Here is a 12481-nt window from a genome sequence, read left to right on the forward strand (position 1 = left end):
AAAAAAAAAAAAAAAAAAGAATTTAAGTTAGCTGGACTACTGGGACTCAATTGTTAGTCATTATCTATCCATGCAATTCCTTAGGTGAGACTCGCAGGCCCTGGCTGTGAAATATACCCTTGTATTTATTTTTATTCATCAAAACTCTATATAAGCTATCAGGATTGTTATCAAATTAAACAGTACAGCTTAGGGAGGGGTCATCTTCTTGACAATCCACAGGTAAAAATGCCCAGTAGAACAGGATGTTTCCAAGAGATAAACATACTATAATACAGGCACTGGCGATCTCCCCATGTCCACTCACACGTGCAACATACCAGAGAAACAGAGCTGCAGCAAACATGTAGAGGCACAGCAGAAGCAAAAGACATTCTGGGGTCTGCAGTCCCGTGGCCTTGCCTAAACAAGATTGGCTCATCACAGGATTCCCTTCTGCTGGCTGACACCTGGAACTTCAACTTGCTGCTTCTCTGGCATGGCCAACGGCAGGTTTTTCCCCCCTCTTCTCATTTTTAATTGACCCTTGAGAATTCTGTACAATGTGTTTCAGTCATATTTACCTACCTCCCCTAACTCCATCAAGATCCACAGCTCCTTCTCTACCTGGCCAACTTTTCCATCCACCAAGTCCAGGACTAGACCATCATCCTGACTATTGGGGGGCTCTCACTAGGCCATCATCCTGCTTGTTCTGTGTCTTCTGTCATCTCCCCATTCCCAGCATCCTCTCTGCCCAGAAATCCTGCCTAGCTATTTCTTTCAGCCTTATATTAAACCAATCAGAGTGAAGCATCATGGCATACAGAAGATTATTCCACAACAGTGGGACCCTACCGAACCCTTCACAACAACTGACCCTTCAGAGGGATGTTGACACTTTTCTGGAAAGTTGGCAGTCTGATTGCTGAAATTGCCTTTATTCTCAAAGAGGTGCTGTCCAGAGTCCCAGCTCACAGGTTAATGGGTTGTTGCTTATCTGGAATTATGCTGAGAGGAGAACAGATATGCATCATTTTGTTGCAACTAGATTAGAGCCTTGTGGTAGTTTGAATAGAAATGATGACCATACGCTCATATATTTGAATGCTTGGTCGTCAGGCAGCGGTACTACTTGAGAGGTATGTGGAGGTGTGACCTTGTTGGAGGAAGTGTGTCACTGAGATGGGCTTTGGTTTGCCAGTGCCTTTGGATCCGGATGTAGAACTTCCAGCTACCACGACTGCCTGTGTACTGCCATGCTCCCTGCCATGAGGGAAACGGACTAAACCTCTGAACTGTAAGCCAGCCCTAACTACATGCTTTTCTTATTAAGAGCTACCATGGTGTGGTGACACTGACTGAGACAGGCCTTGTAATGCTCCTCGGAACTAATCTTCACAAGTAAAGCAAAACCTACTGGTTTATTCAGCTCTAAGCACCGAGGATGTGGCGCAGGAAAAGACAAAGTCCCGTGTTTAACTTACATTTTAGAGTAAGCTTTCATAAATATACAGTCAGTGCTTTGTAGCTTTGGGAAAAAAGACTGCGTATTATTCAGAGTTGGATGGAAAGCCGCAAGAGTGATTAGATATATTGCTGCCCACAGATTCCATCTCTTCTCTGCTGAGAATTGTCTGGGGCAGAGTCGTGAAGGAATCAAGAGACCATGTAAGAAGTTATTGCCATGGTCCACACTATATTGTAGGGTAAAGGTGTCTACAGTGGTACAAATGGAGATGCATTCTGAGGGCAGGCTAATAGGACTCAAACTGTAAATACCCAGGGAATAGAGGAGGAAGGGAAAAAAATCAAGACCAGTTTCTAGAAAGGGCAATATGGGTTGCAGAGTTCAAGATGAGAGGAGCAAGTGGTCAAGGGTTATGTTTCCTTGATGGAGGAAGGTCATTGGTTGATTAAATAAAGAAGCTGCTTGCCCTGATAGGTTAGAACATAGATGGGAGGAGTGAACGGAGCAGAATGCTGGGCGGAAGAGGAAGTGAGGTCAGACTCGACAGCTCTCCTCTCGGGGGCAGACGCCTCAGAGAGACACGATGCTCCACTCTTGGGGGCAGAGGCGAGAGCTCTGCTCTCGAGGCACACGCGATGAAGCTCCGACCCAGGATGGACGTAGGCTAGAATCTCCCTGGTAAACCACCTTATGGGCTACAGCAGATTATTAGAGATGGGCTAGTCCAGGTGCGAGAGTTAGCCTAGAAGAGGCTAGATAGAAATGGCCAAGCAGTGATTAAATGAATACAGTGTCCGTGTAATTATTTCGGGGCATAAGCTAGACAGGCAGCCGGGGTGCTGGGGACGCAGCCCCGCCGCTCCTATTACAACATTTCCTGTGGACTTACTGACCCCGAGATCCACGTCCATACTGTCATACATAAGTGTGTTCATTGGGGAAATAGATGTGGAAGTTTGGGGTTCCTGGAGCCAGAAAAATAGTGGAATTTAAATCCACATGGCAGCATTAGCTCTTTTAGGGAGTGTGGAGACACAGCTGCCAAGAACCGAGCCAGAGAAGTTCAGGCTTTGGAGATTAGCTGAGCTTCAGAACATTGAATGAATAATACCCCAGAACAAATCCGAGCATCGGAATGGAGAGGAAAACCAGAAGCCTGATATCTGAGTTGATTGCTCCCTGCAATTTTGGAAAGTGAAAATGTAACTCTTTCTGAAACATTTAATGACCACTTTATTTCTATGGATAAAGAGTTTCTATTTGGGGGTACTGGGGGTAGAATCTAGGAGCCGACTATTTTAATCTAATCAAATGTGCTTTTAGTGAAATCTGCTCCGCCAACCAGTTAGAAGCTAAGTGTCTGATGAAGATGCTGCTTAAAGTTCCATTGTGTCATTTATAACATGTTTTATAATGCAAATTATTTTAGCAAGATGTCCCATTTCTTTTTTTTTTTTTTGAGATTTTTGTTTTATTTATTTATTAAAGATTTCTGCCTCCTCCCCGCCACCGCCTCCCATTTCCCTCCCCTAATCAAGTCCCCCTCCCTCATCAGCCCGAAGAGCAATCAGGGTTCCCTGCCCTGTGGGAAGTCCAAGGACCACCCACCTCCTTCCAGGTCTAGTAAGGTGAGCATCCAAACTGCCCGTTTCTTATGGGTTAGTGCTGGCACTTCTGATGAGAAGTGATCCTTTCTCTTGATATATCAGAAACGTCACATTTCTGTATGGCTCCCACATGAAAACGATGTGACTTGTCACCTCTCATGGATACGTTGTCTATCTTAAGAAGGGTTTTCCCTTCCTTCCTAGCAAATCAGGCATTTTCCCCCCATTTCCATCATAGGCACGTGTGAATAGTTTTAGTTTCAAACCTAAGTCCACACGGGGCCTTCGCTGTGATAGACGCTGTCTACAAATACAGGTGGGGCACCCATGAGGTTGAGAACACAGGCAGACCCTTGCTTTGCTGGCCTTTTCCAGCTCTGGGCTTTTATTTCTAGACTTACTTGATAAATGTAATAACTCTGGCATGCAGTGGGTTTGGGAAACCTTGCCATCTGGCACTCCGCTGCCCTTTGCAGCGAGGCTCTTTGGCTTGTCTGGCATTTCATGCAGCTGTTCCTGAGAGGCAAGGTAGTTGCTGTGGAGGGACAGGGGTGGGTCTTCTGTGTCTTTTACCTGAATGTTCTTGAGCCACAAAAGGGCTGCATAAAGCAAGGAAGGAAGGAAGGAAGGAAGGAAGGAAGGAAGGAAGGAAGGAAGGAAGGAAGGAAGGAAGGAAGGAAGGAAGGAAGGAAGGAAGGAAGGAAGGAAGGAAGGAAGGAAGGAAGGAAGGAAGGAAGGAAGGGGAAACCAGGAAAGGATTTTACAGCTAAAAGGATAGAGTATATAAAGTAGTGAGGAGCAGAATGACTGAGTGAAAGAGCACTGGCTGCTGTTTCAGGGGACCCAGGTTCAATCCCCAGCACCCACATGGCAATTCAAAACATCTAACTCTAGTCCCAGGGGATCTGATACCATCCTCTGGCCTCTATGGGCACTGTGCACACGTCACAAGCACAGATACAACATCCATACACATAAAATTTTAATTAGGTGAGCTAAACAAAAGATTATCGTATTAATTCTCTATACTGTGTTCGGATTTGCCATAAGTTGAATGAGTTAAATCAATACCTGTTTGTTACCTCACCGTTGCTGAGGGGCAGAAGCCAGGGCACAGATGAACTGAACCTTCTGTCCTCATCCCAGGCTGCAGTCAGGGTGGCACCAGTCATAGCAGTAAATACAATTAAAGAACCTTTCTCTCACCAAGGTAACATTTTAAAACAATAAATAAAAGGTATGAAATGAAAACAATGAGGGTGTTAAATTATCAGTGATAACTAGAGTATATTTTAGAATTTATACATACCTACACCCAAGTTCTACTTTGTAAGATTCTGAGATAAGGGCAGGACCACTATCTATTCACAAACACACACACATGCGCACACACACACACACACAAACCATGCATAGCCCACCAACCCACAAATAGGTGATTCTGGATTCCAATGCCTGGTGGTGACAAATTCTCCGCATCAAGTCCCCCAAGTCTATGTGGAGCCCTAAGCTCATTGCCTCTAGGCACTGTAGGTGATAAAGGCCAGGTTAGCTCATCATGGACCTGGATGGCTTCAGGCCCTCTCTGCAGTGTCTGTGGACTGTAAGCAAGCAGAGGCGTGGCCCTCAGAGCAGGACTGCTCCACAAGGCGGAATGCCTCCAGGAACTCATTGATGTCGATGCGGCCATCCTTGTTGAAGTCGATGCTTCTGGCGAGGTCACAGATGTGGTCATCTGTGATGTCGATGTTCATGTGCGAGCTGAAGAGCTTCCACGTCTGTCTGAACTCATCCAGGGAGATGAATCCTTACAAGAGGGGAGAAGCCAGTGAGCCCATAGAGTTAGGGTGCTAGTATCTATCGTCTGACTTGCTTGTGCGGAAACCTCTTCCCCAACTAGTAGGCAGACGCAGACCCCAAGGCCCAGGGTGAAGTATAAATTCCCAAGGGCACCACAGAAAAGCGCGGATCATGAGTGCTTTTCAGCGGGGAGCAGCTATGTTCTGGGGCAGGGGGGTGGTGTCCAGCAATGTTAGAGACATTTTACATTTGTAGCAAACGTGAGAGTAGTGTACTACAGGCGTCTAGTGGACAAAAGCCAGGGCTGCTGCTTAACATCACACAATGCACAAAATGAACCCTTCAAAATATATCATCCTGCCCCAAACGTCAGCCGTGGGTGTCTTACACTAACTCATCCTAGTCTTACACTTATTCATACTGTTTACAAGACGTGTGTAAGCAGGCACACTTGACCTTGCTTCATGAGATGTAGAGGTGTGAGGTTTGCTTGAGCCCAAGTCTTAGACTCCAGCCTGGATAGTGTTCTGAGACCTCACCTCAAAATCAAAACAGCTCAGAGAAACCCTGTCTCGAAAAACCAAAAAAAAAAAAAAATCAAAACAGCTCTGCCGGGCGATGGTGGCGCACGCCTTTAATCCCAGCACTCGGGAGGCAGAGGCAGGCGGATCTCTGTGAGTTCGAGACCAGCCTGGTCTACAGAGCTAGTTCCAGGACAGGCTCCAAAGCCACCGAGAAACCCTGTCTCAATAAACCAAAAAAAAAAAAAATCAAAACAGCTCATAACATAACAAGAGCCCTTGGACCCATGGGCAGTTCATTGGAGTTTATTTTTGGTTTGTTTTTTGGCAGTTGTAGAAGTTGAACCCAGGCCAAGGCCTCTCAGATGGCTGACCAGGGCTCTACCACCACGCTTCATTCCCAGCTCACATCAGCTAAGCTTTTCTTGTTGTGGTTATTAGTGTAGTGTCTCTGCTCACAACCATACACATGTTTATGGTGCTCTTGTCCATGCGAGCCACAGTCTACATGTGGAGGTCAGAGGGCAACTTCCAGGAGTCATTTCTCTCCTTGCCTTCCGCTGTGGGTTCTGGGGATTCTCAGGCAAGTCCCTCTTTACCCGCTGAGTCATCTCCTGGCCTGCACCTGATTCTTCTCTCTTTTTTTAAACAAGGATTTCAAGGTCACCAGGTGAAGCCAGGAGTGGAGTTGAGTGCTGTGGTCTGGGACAGCTAAAGAGGGTGAGGCAGGGAGATGGCTTGAGCCCGGGAGTTTACAGGCTAGAGAACACGGGAGGAGTCCATCCCAAACAGATACTAATAAATCTCACCAAGACCACCTGGTGGAGAAAGTGTTTTTCCAGCATGGCTGGGGAGCACGGCTGGGGAGCACGGCTGGGGAGCACGGCTGGGGAGCACGGCTGCGGAGCACGGCTGGGGAGCACGGCTGCGGAGCACGGCTGGGGAGCATGGCTGCGGAGCAGGGCTGGGGAGCACGGCTGGGGACAGCTCAGCAGCAGCAGTGACAGGACAATGGGTCATTTTACCTGAATGATCACTGTCAATGACCCTAAAAATCGTCTCCAAGTTGGATCGGTTTCGGTAGAGTTTTTCCAGAAGACTCGACTGGATGTTCTGTAAGAAAATAAATAAATAAACAAAACCACCTTATCTTTTTTGTCCTAACATATACTTAGGACACACAATGAACCCTGACAATTATACATTCTCAAAAAAGACCAAAGCTATTTTATTATTATTCCACCTCTCTGGAGTGAAGTAGGAATGTCAATCATGGTAAAAATATTCTAAAACTGACTGTGGCGGATGGTTGCCCGTATTTGAGAATAGCCATCCTTTTACATCCAGAGGTTCAGCATCCATGGTTTAACCAGGATGAAAATCGTGTCAGTGCTGAACGTGTACAGACTTTTCCCATCATTATTCCCTCTACAATCCAGAGTCACAGATTTTTACATACCATTTGCATTGCATTAGATATTATAAGTAACCTAGAGATTAAACCCTGCTGGAGGATGTGCACAGCCATGTTTTTCACACAGGGATCTGAGCATCCACAGCCCCCAGCATCCTCCTCATGCCAGATAACAAAGGATGAGCATATGCTACACATTACTGAATTGTGTTCTTCCAGGTGGGTGAATTCACAGAACGCGTGAATTATGTTGCAGCAAGGATGTTCTTTCAAAAGCACATAACAGAGAGTCTCACTTAATGGCATTATCAGTAACTATTTGTTTACTAGTGTTTTAGTATAGAGGAAGAGTCACAGACAGTGTTAGGAAAACAAAATGAGATTGAGATTTAAAGTCAGTCAGAGGCAGGCGGATCTCTGTGAGTTCGAGACCAGCCTGGTCTGCAAGAGCTAGTTCCAGGACAGGCTCCAAAACCACAGAGAAACCCTGTCTCGAAAAACCAAAAAAAAAAAAAAAAAAGTCAGTAGACTTGAGTCTGTTTTGCTCTGGAGGTTGATCCAGGGCTTTGGACATGCTAATCACATGCTTTCCCACAAAGTACACCCTTAGCCCATGCCTGAGTCACTGCTGAGGGATTCTCTAACCCCAGGCTAACGTCTTAAGCTCTATGGGCAATGTATTCTAATAGCACAGGGTAACACCTACCTCTAGGGTGCTGGGGGGATTCATTGAGGCAGCTATGTAAACCCCCAGAACACACAGTCTGACATGTGGGAACATAAATAATTGCTTCTGTTTTCCCCAGCCTGCCTTTGGGGCCCTAAACAGCTGTTTCAGAATTGAGGGGGTTCTGAGGCTACAGTGTGCTCCCGGTCACCCCAGTCACCCCCTTACCTCTCTGCTCAGCTGTTCTTTGGCCAAGCTCTCCAACCAGGACTTGTACTCCAGCACATTATCCGCAGAACTGTTCACCAGCTGTGGCCGGAGCATCCGCCATGGCAGGCCCAGGTGCAGCACAGACTCGACAGCAACTGCCCAGTCACTCAGGGTGACCGTGCCTGCGGAAACGGCCTGGCCTGTTGAGCTGCCGCCTAGAACTGAGTTTCCTCCGGCAGGACGTGCGTGCCATGTGTACGTTTTTATCCTAACATTCTTTTTTTGTGTTATAATTTTATTAATAGTACATCAATGTAATTACGGGTAGTGATTTTATTTTTCATTTTAAGATAAACATTCTTTTTTTTTTTCTTATCCTGACATTCTTGAACTACAGGTGGGCAGCACCGCCCCTTCTCTTGGTAAAGCTGACTGGAAACGAGGCTTGCCAGATGCTATGCAAGGTGGCCGATTTGAATTTCAGATAGGCAACGAAGCATAAGTGTGTGTCAAATATGATATAAAATTCTGTGTCTGCCTATAATTAAAACTTAATGATGCATTCTTTTGTTTATTAAATTTGGGTATGTGAAGATGATTGTAAATAATATTATAAAATGTATGTGTATATGTATGTATGTGTATGTATACGTGTAAGTATTTGTATATGTACGTGTATATATGTGTGTATGCATGTGTGTATTGAAGGGCCGGTTCTCTAACAGGTCCAAGCATGGCAAACATGGCTTTGCCAGGCCTTCCCCTCCGGCCCCCTTCCCTCTTCCTTGCTAAACCATGGATACCACCAAGGTCTATTCCCTTATTTGGCTACTTCCTCCTCCTGAGACTGACTATCAAAGTCCAGCTATCAAAGTATTGAAGTGCAACAGCAAAGCCTCCTTTTGGCTCACCTAATTAACATGCCCAATTGAAAATGAAACACCTTATCCTCACTAAGCAAGTCATCCTAACGAGGGCTTTCCTCTTTCCCCCTTCATAAACTGCATTTTGCCTTTGGGCCACGTCTGTCTCCCTCTACCCAGAGGCAGTCCTCTGTCCGTCCAGGACAAACATCCCGTCCCCTTCTCCCCTGTGCCTTTTCCCTTTTCCTTAGCAGCACGGTCACGCTCCAGCCCGCTGAGACTCCCTAGGTGCGTTTCTTGTCCTTACCGTTCTCGTCCACATCGTGCTTCTGAAATTCGACAAGCAGGTCCGAAGAATGAGCAAATAATTTCTGCCGCAGGGCTCTCAGGGCTGACTCCTCTACCCTGCTGATCCTGGAACCCAAAGAGAAGGGGTCTGTGAAAAGCTGAGTCTAAGATAAGTCCCGGATTCCCACCCGTGCCTCCTCTCTTTTCAGTACCTCGGGCTCCCAAGAGCTCAACTTTGGAGGGAAGTGTTCCATCTCTTATTTCTCCCTCTACTAGCAGGGTGGGTGATGGTGGCACGTGCCTTTAATTCCGGCACTTGGGAGGCAGAGGCAGGCGGATCTCTGTGATCTGTGAGTTTGAGGCCAACCTGGTGTACAAGAGCTAGTTCCAAAACCAAAGAGAAACCTTTTCTCGAAAAAACAAAAAACAAACAAACCCAGATTGCCCCTGCTGTCAAATATTCTAAGCAGACCATCCATAAAAAGGAATAAAAGGCCATCGGCCTCACAGGGTGAAAGTGTACTTTAAATAAGAAACTTCATAGTGAGCATTTTGTAGAAAGCCTGGCATCATCTTTTTATGTTACATTTGTTTTCATCCTAAATTGTGATGTTTTCCTCATATTATTATATTAAGTAAAAAATGATATTTGTGTTTACATAAAAACACAAAAATCACTAATTCAAGTTTCTTAAAATTACTTTTTGATGAAAAAAAGAGTGTTGAAATCAAGCTTTGCCCATGCTAAACATGTATTGTCGTTACAAACTATGGCCCTAACCCAATTTTCTCATTTTTATTGGGTCAACCAAATAATTATGGGCATAGCACTTGGCCCAAAATAGATACTTGATAAATATTTATAATTGAAGGGACAAGAGATAGAAAACAAATGTACTTAATTTGTGATATCAAAGAGCCAGCCATTCTATAAATAATGATCAGCTAACCTTTTTTTTCAAGTGATAACTATTTTTTAAAGCATTTTTGTTATGCTTGATAAGGCTATTCACTGACCCGGTATAGGGATATATGCCTATAATCCCAGCACTCTGGAGGCAGAGACAGAAGGTTTAGGAGTTCAGGGTTAGTCTTGGCTACTTAGCAAGTCTAAAGGTAGCCTGGATTACATGAGACATTGTTGCAAAGAAAAAAAAATAAAAAGAAATGGGGTTTTGTTTTTGTTATTTTTTTTAAGGGAAATGTTCATTGTAATTTAAGCTATTTAACTAGCAAGCCATATGCAGGTTCCAGGAACCTTTGGGGGGAGCTATCTGGAACTTGGTCCAAATTGCCTGGGTGTATGAGCCCACAAGATACGTCTAGAATTTGTTATTACACCAGAACCTAACAGATCTATAGACCCTAAAAAGAACTGGTTAGTGCAGCCATTTGAATAATGCCCTTTAAACAGTGGCACTGACAGTTAGGCAGGGACCTGGGCAGCAATGTCTAGACAGCCTTCTGTCTGGATGAGGTTCTCTGTATCGCCTGGAACTCTGCATGTAGTGTGCGTGTGTGCGTGTGCGTGCGTGTGCATGCGCGTGCACGTGTGTGTGCGTGTGTGTCTGTAACTGCCACTGCATGTGTGTGTTGATCAGAGAATAACTTTCAAGAGTTGGTTCTCCTTTTATCACGTGAATCCCAGTGTGGACATCAGGTTGTCTGGCTTGGTTGTAGATGCCTTTACCCACCAAGCCGTCTGGCCAGCTTGCCTGCCTAGACTGCCTCGCCAGTCCTCCACACCCTCTGAAGTGGGTAGCACCGTCATGACACGATGCCATGGCCTTGCCAGGTGAAACCCAGGCTGGCTATGCTGTTCCGTAGGACATGAATTTAAACAGTAAACGAACTCTGAACCAGGCTCTTCTGAGAAAGGCGAGCCAGAGTTGATGGCCTTGAGGCCTTGGGACAGTCCCCTTATTGAGTTCTAACTTAACCATTGTGTTTTAGGTGGCTGATGCTGTTGACAGTGACTTCTGGGGGAAATTAGGCTAAGTGATTTAATAATAATTAATTAGTAACTTAACGCACTCCCTCAGTGTTTACCATAAGAGGAATTCTATTTGCTCTTCTTATTAAAGCTCACTAGCCACAGAGTCGTCCCCCCCCCCCACGGTGACTCTGTAGTGACAACAGCTAAGTCCTAGAAGATTGCAGTCTTCTGGTGCTGGGTCCATTCCCCGGGAGCGGCTGAGTAGCCAGCCGGAAGCTCAGGTGGCTGCGGTTTTTTTTTTGTTTTGTTTTTTAATCATCCAAGGGTGATTTGGATTAACGAGAAGGTTCATTCTCTGTGTGAAATTTACATTTTATGTCACGTTTCTTTCTGAAAAAGGTTGGACTCAAAGTCAATGTTAAATCTTTAATATTTTAAATCTCACCCACTTGATTTATGCTTTGTCCATTTTGATTTTTAATTTAGTTTGATTGACTAATTAAAGAAGACGGTTCAGACTAAAGCTGGACCTCTCAGCAAGCTCTCGTTTACCCCGAAGCCCCTTCCCCATGGGAGGCAATAATGAACAGTCATTAAACCCAGGGACGCTACAATCCGAGTGCCAGGGTGCAGACTGCCGGCCCCACTGCAAGCTGGCTGAGCTAATTTCTGTTTCCTGGTGGACTCATCTAGCAACACGAAATGGATCAAATAAAATAGGTACATGTCACAAACTCAGTGTGAGATAATGCATGTAAATTCTTATAACTCTCCACATACATTAAATTCTCCACTAGAGTCACAACTCCAAATCATCCCAACAGATACCAGTCAGATCCTAGCCCAGGCTTCCTTCCCAGAAAGGCCCACAGTTAGCAGACCTGTGCTCTGAAATCTATTTGCCAAGTCCCACGAGTGTGTTACCCCTTGGGGTAACACAAACCATTCCCAAGTAGCAGGAAATAGAATAACATTGACAGGATTTAGTGGCCTGACATCTGGAGGTCTGACACCTGGATCTTATCCAAAGGCACCTGTATCAGTGATGGGAAGCTGAAGAGAAGAGGGTGTGGAGGAGACGCAGGCTGCTCTAGTTTGCTAGGACACGTTCTCCAAAGGTTCATGTGTTGGGGACTTGAACCGCAGTGTGGTGATGGAACTTTTGTAGGGCGGGGCTGAGAACAAGGTCCTTAGCTCAACACACACATGCGCGCGCACACACACACACACACACACACACACACACACACATTCACCCAAGAGATTAAGGCAGTTCTCGTGGGACTTTTGACTGAGCTCTGTGAGAAAACTACTAAAATAGATGAAACCTAAGCCCCTCCCTTGTCTGTTTCCCATCTCGAGTTGTGATCTTTCCCTGAGTCCTTCCTTACCCATGATGAGATGCCACCTGCACTTAGGTCCTCACCAAAGGACAGACCAAGGGGCTGCCCAATCTTACTCGTCCAGCCTTCAAAGCTATAAGCTCAATAAGCTCATCTTATTTGTAAATACTGTGCATCGGACATTTCATTATAGTATCAGAAAACAGAATTAGGCAGCTGTGGTGGTGCCTGCCTGTGTTCTCAGCTCTTGGGAGGTGGAGGCAGAAGGAACGGAAGTGAATGAAGGTCATCCTTGTCTACGTGTGAGGTTGAGGCCAGCCTGGGCTACATGAGACCCTGTCTCAAAAAAGGCAAAAAGAAATAAAAAGAAAGGAAGGAAGGA

At 45.5% G+C, this 12481-nt stretch overlaps 1 protein-coding gene across 1 annotated transcript in view; it reads right to left on the minus strand.

The window, feature by feature from the left end:
• Positions 1–4631: 4631 nt before the first annotated feature.
• Ppef2 (protein phosphatase with EF-hand domain 2) overlaps positions 4632–12481 on the minus strand; it is a 24263-nt gene continuing 16413 nt past the window's right edge. The window contains exons 13-16 of the mRNA XM_005359611.1: positions 8840–8946; positions 7688–7851; positions 6404–6491; positions 4632–4864 (exon numbers count right to left, since the gene is read on the minus strand). Of these exons, the coding sequence (XP_005359668.1) occupies positions 4632–4864; positions 6404–6491; positions 7688–7851; positions 8840–8946 (592 nt within the window). The remainder of the gene's footprint in view (positions 4865–6403; positions 6492–7687; positions 7852–8839; positions 8947–12481) is intronic.

Source organism: Microtus ochrogaster, linkage group LG1 (genome assembly GCF_000317375.1).
Source record: "Microtus ochrogaster isolate Prairie Vole_2 linkage group LG1, MicOch1.0, whole genome shotgun sequence".
NCBI lineage: Eukaryota > Metazoa > Chordata > Mammalia > Rodentia > Cricetidae > Microtus > Microtus ochrogaster.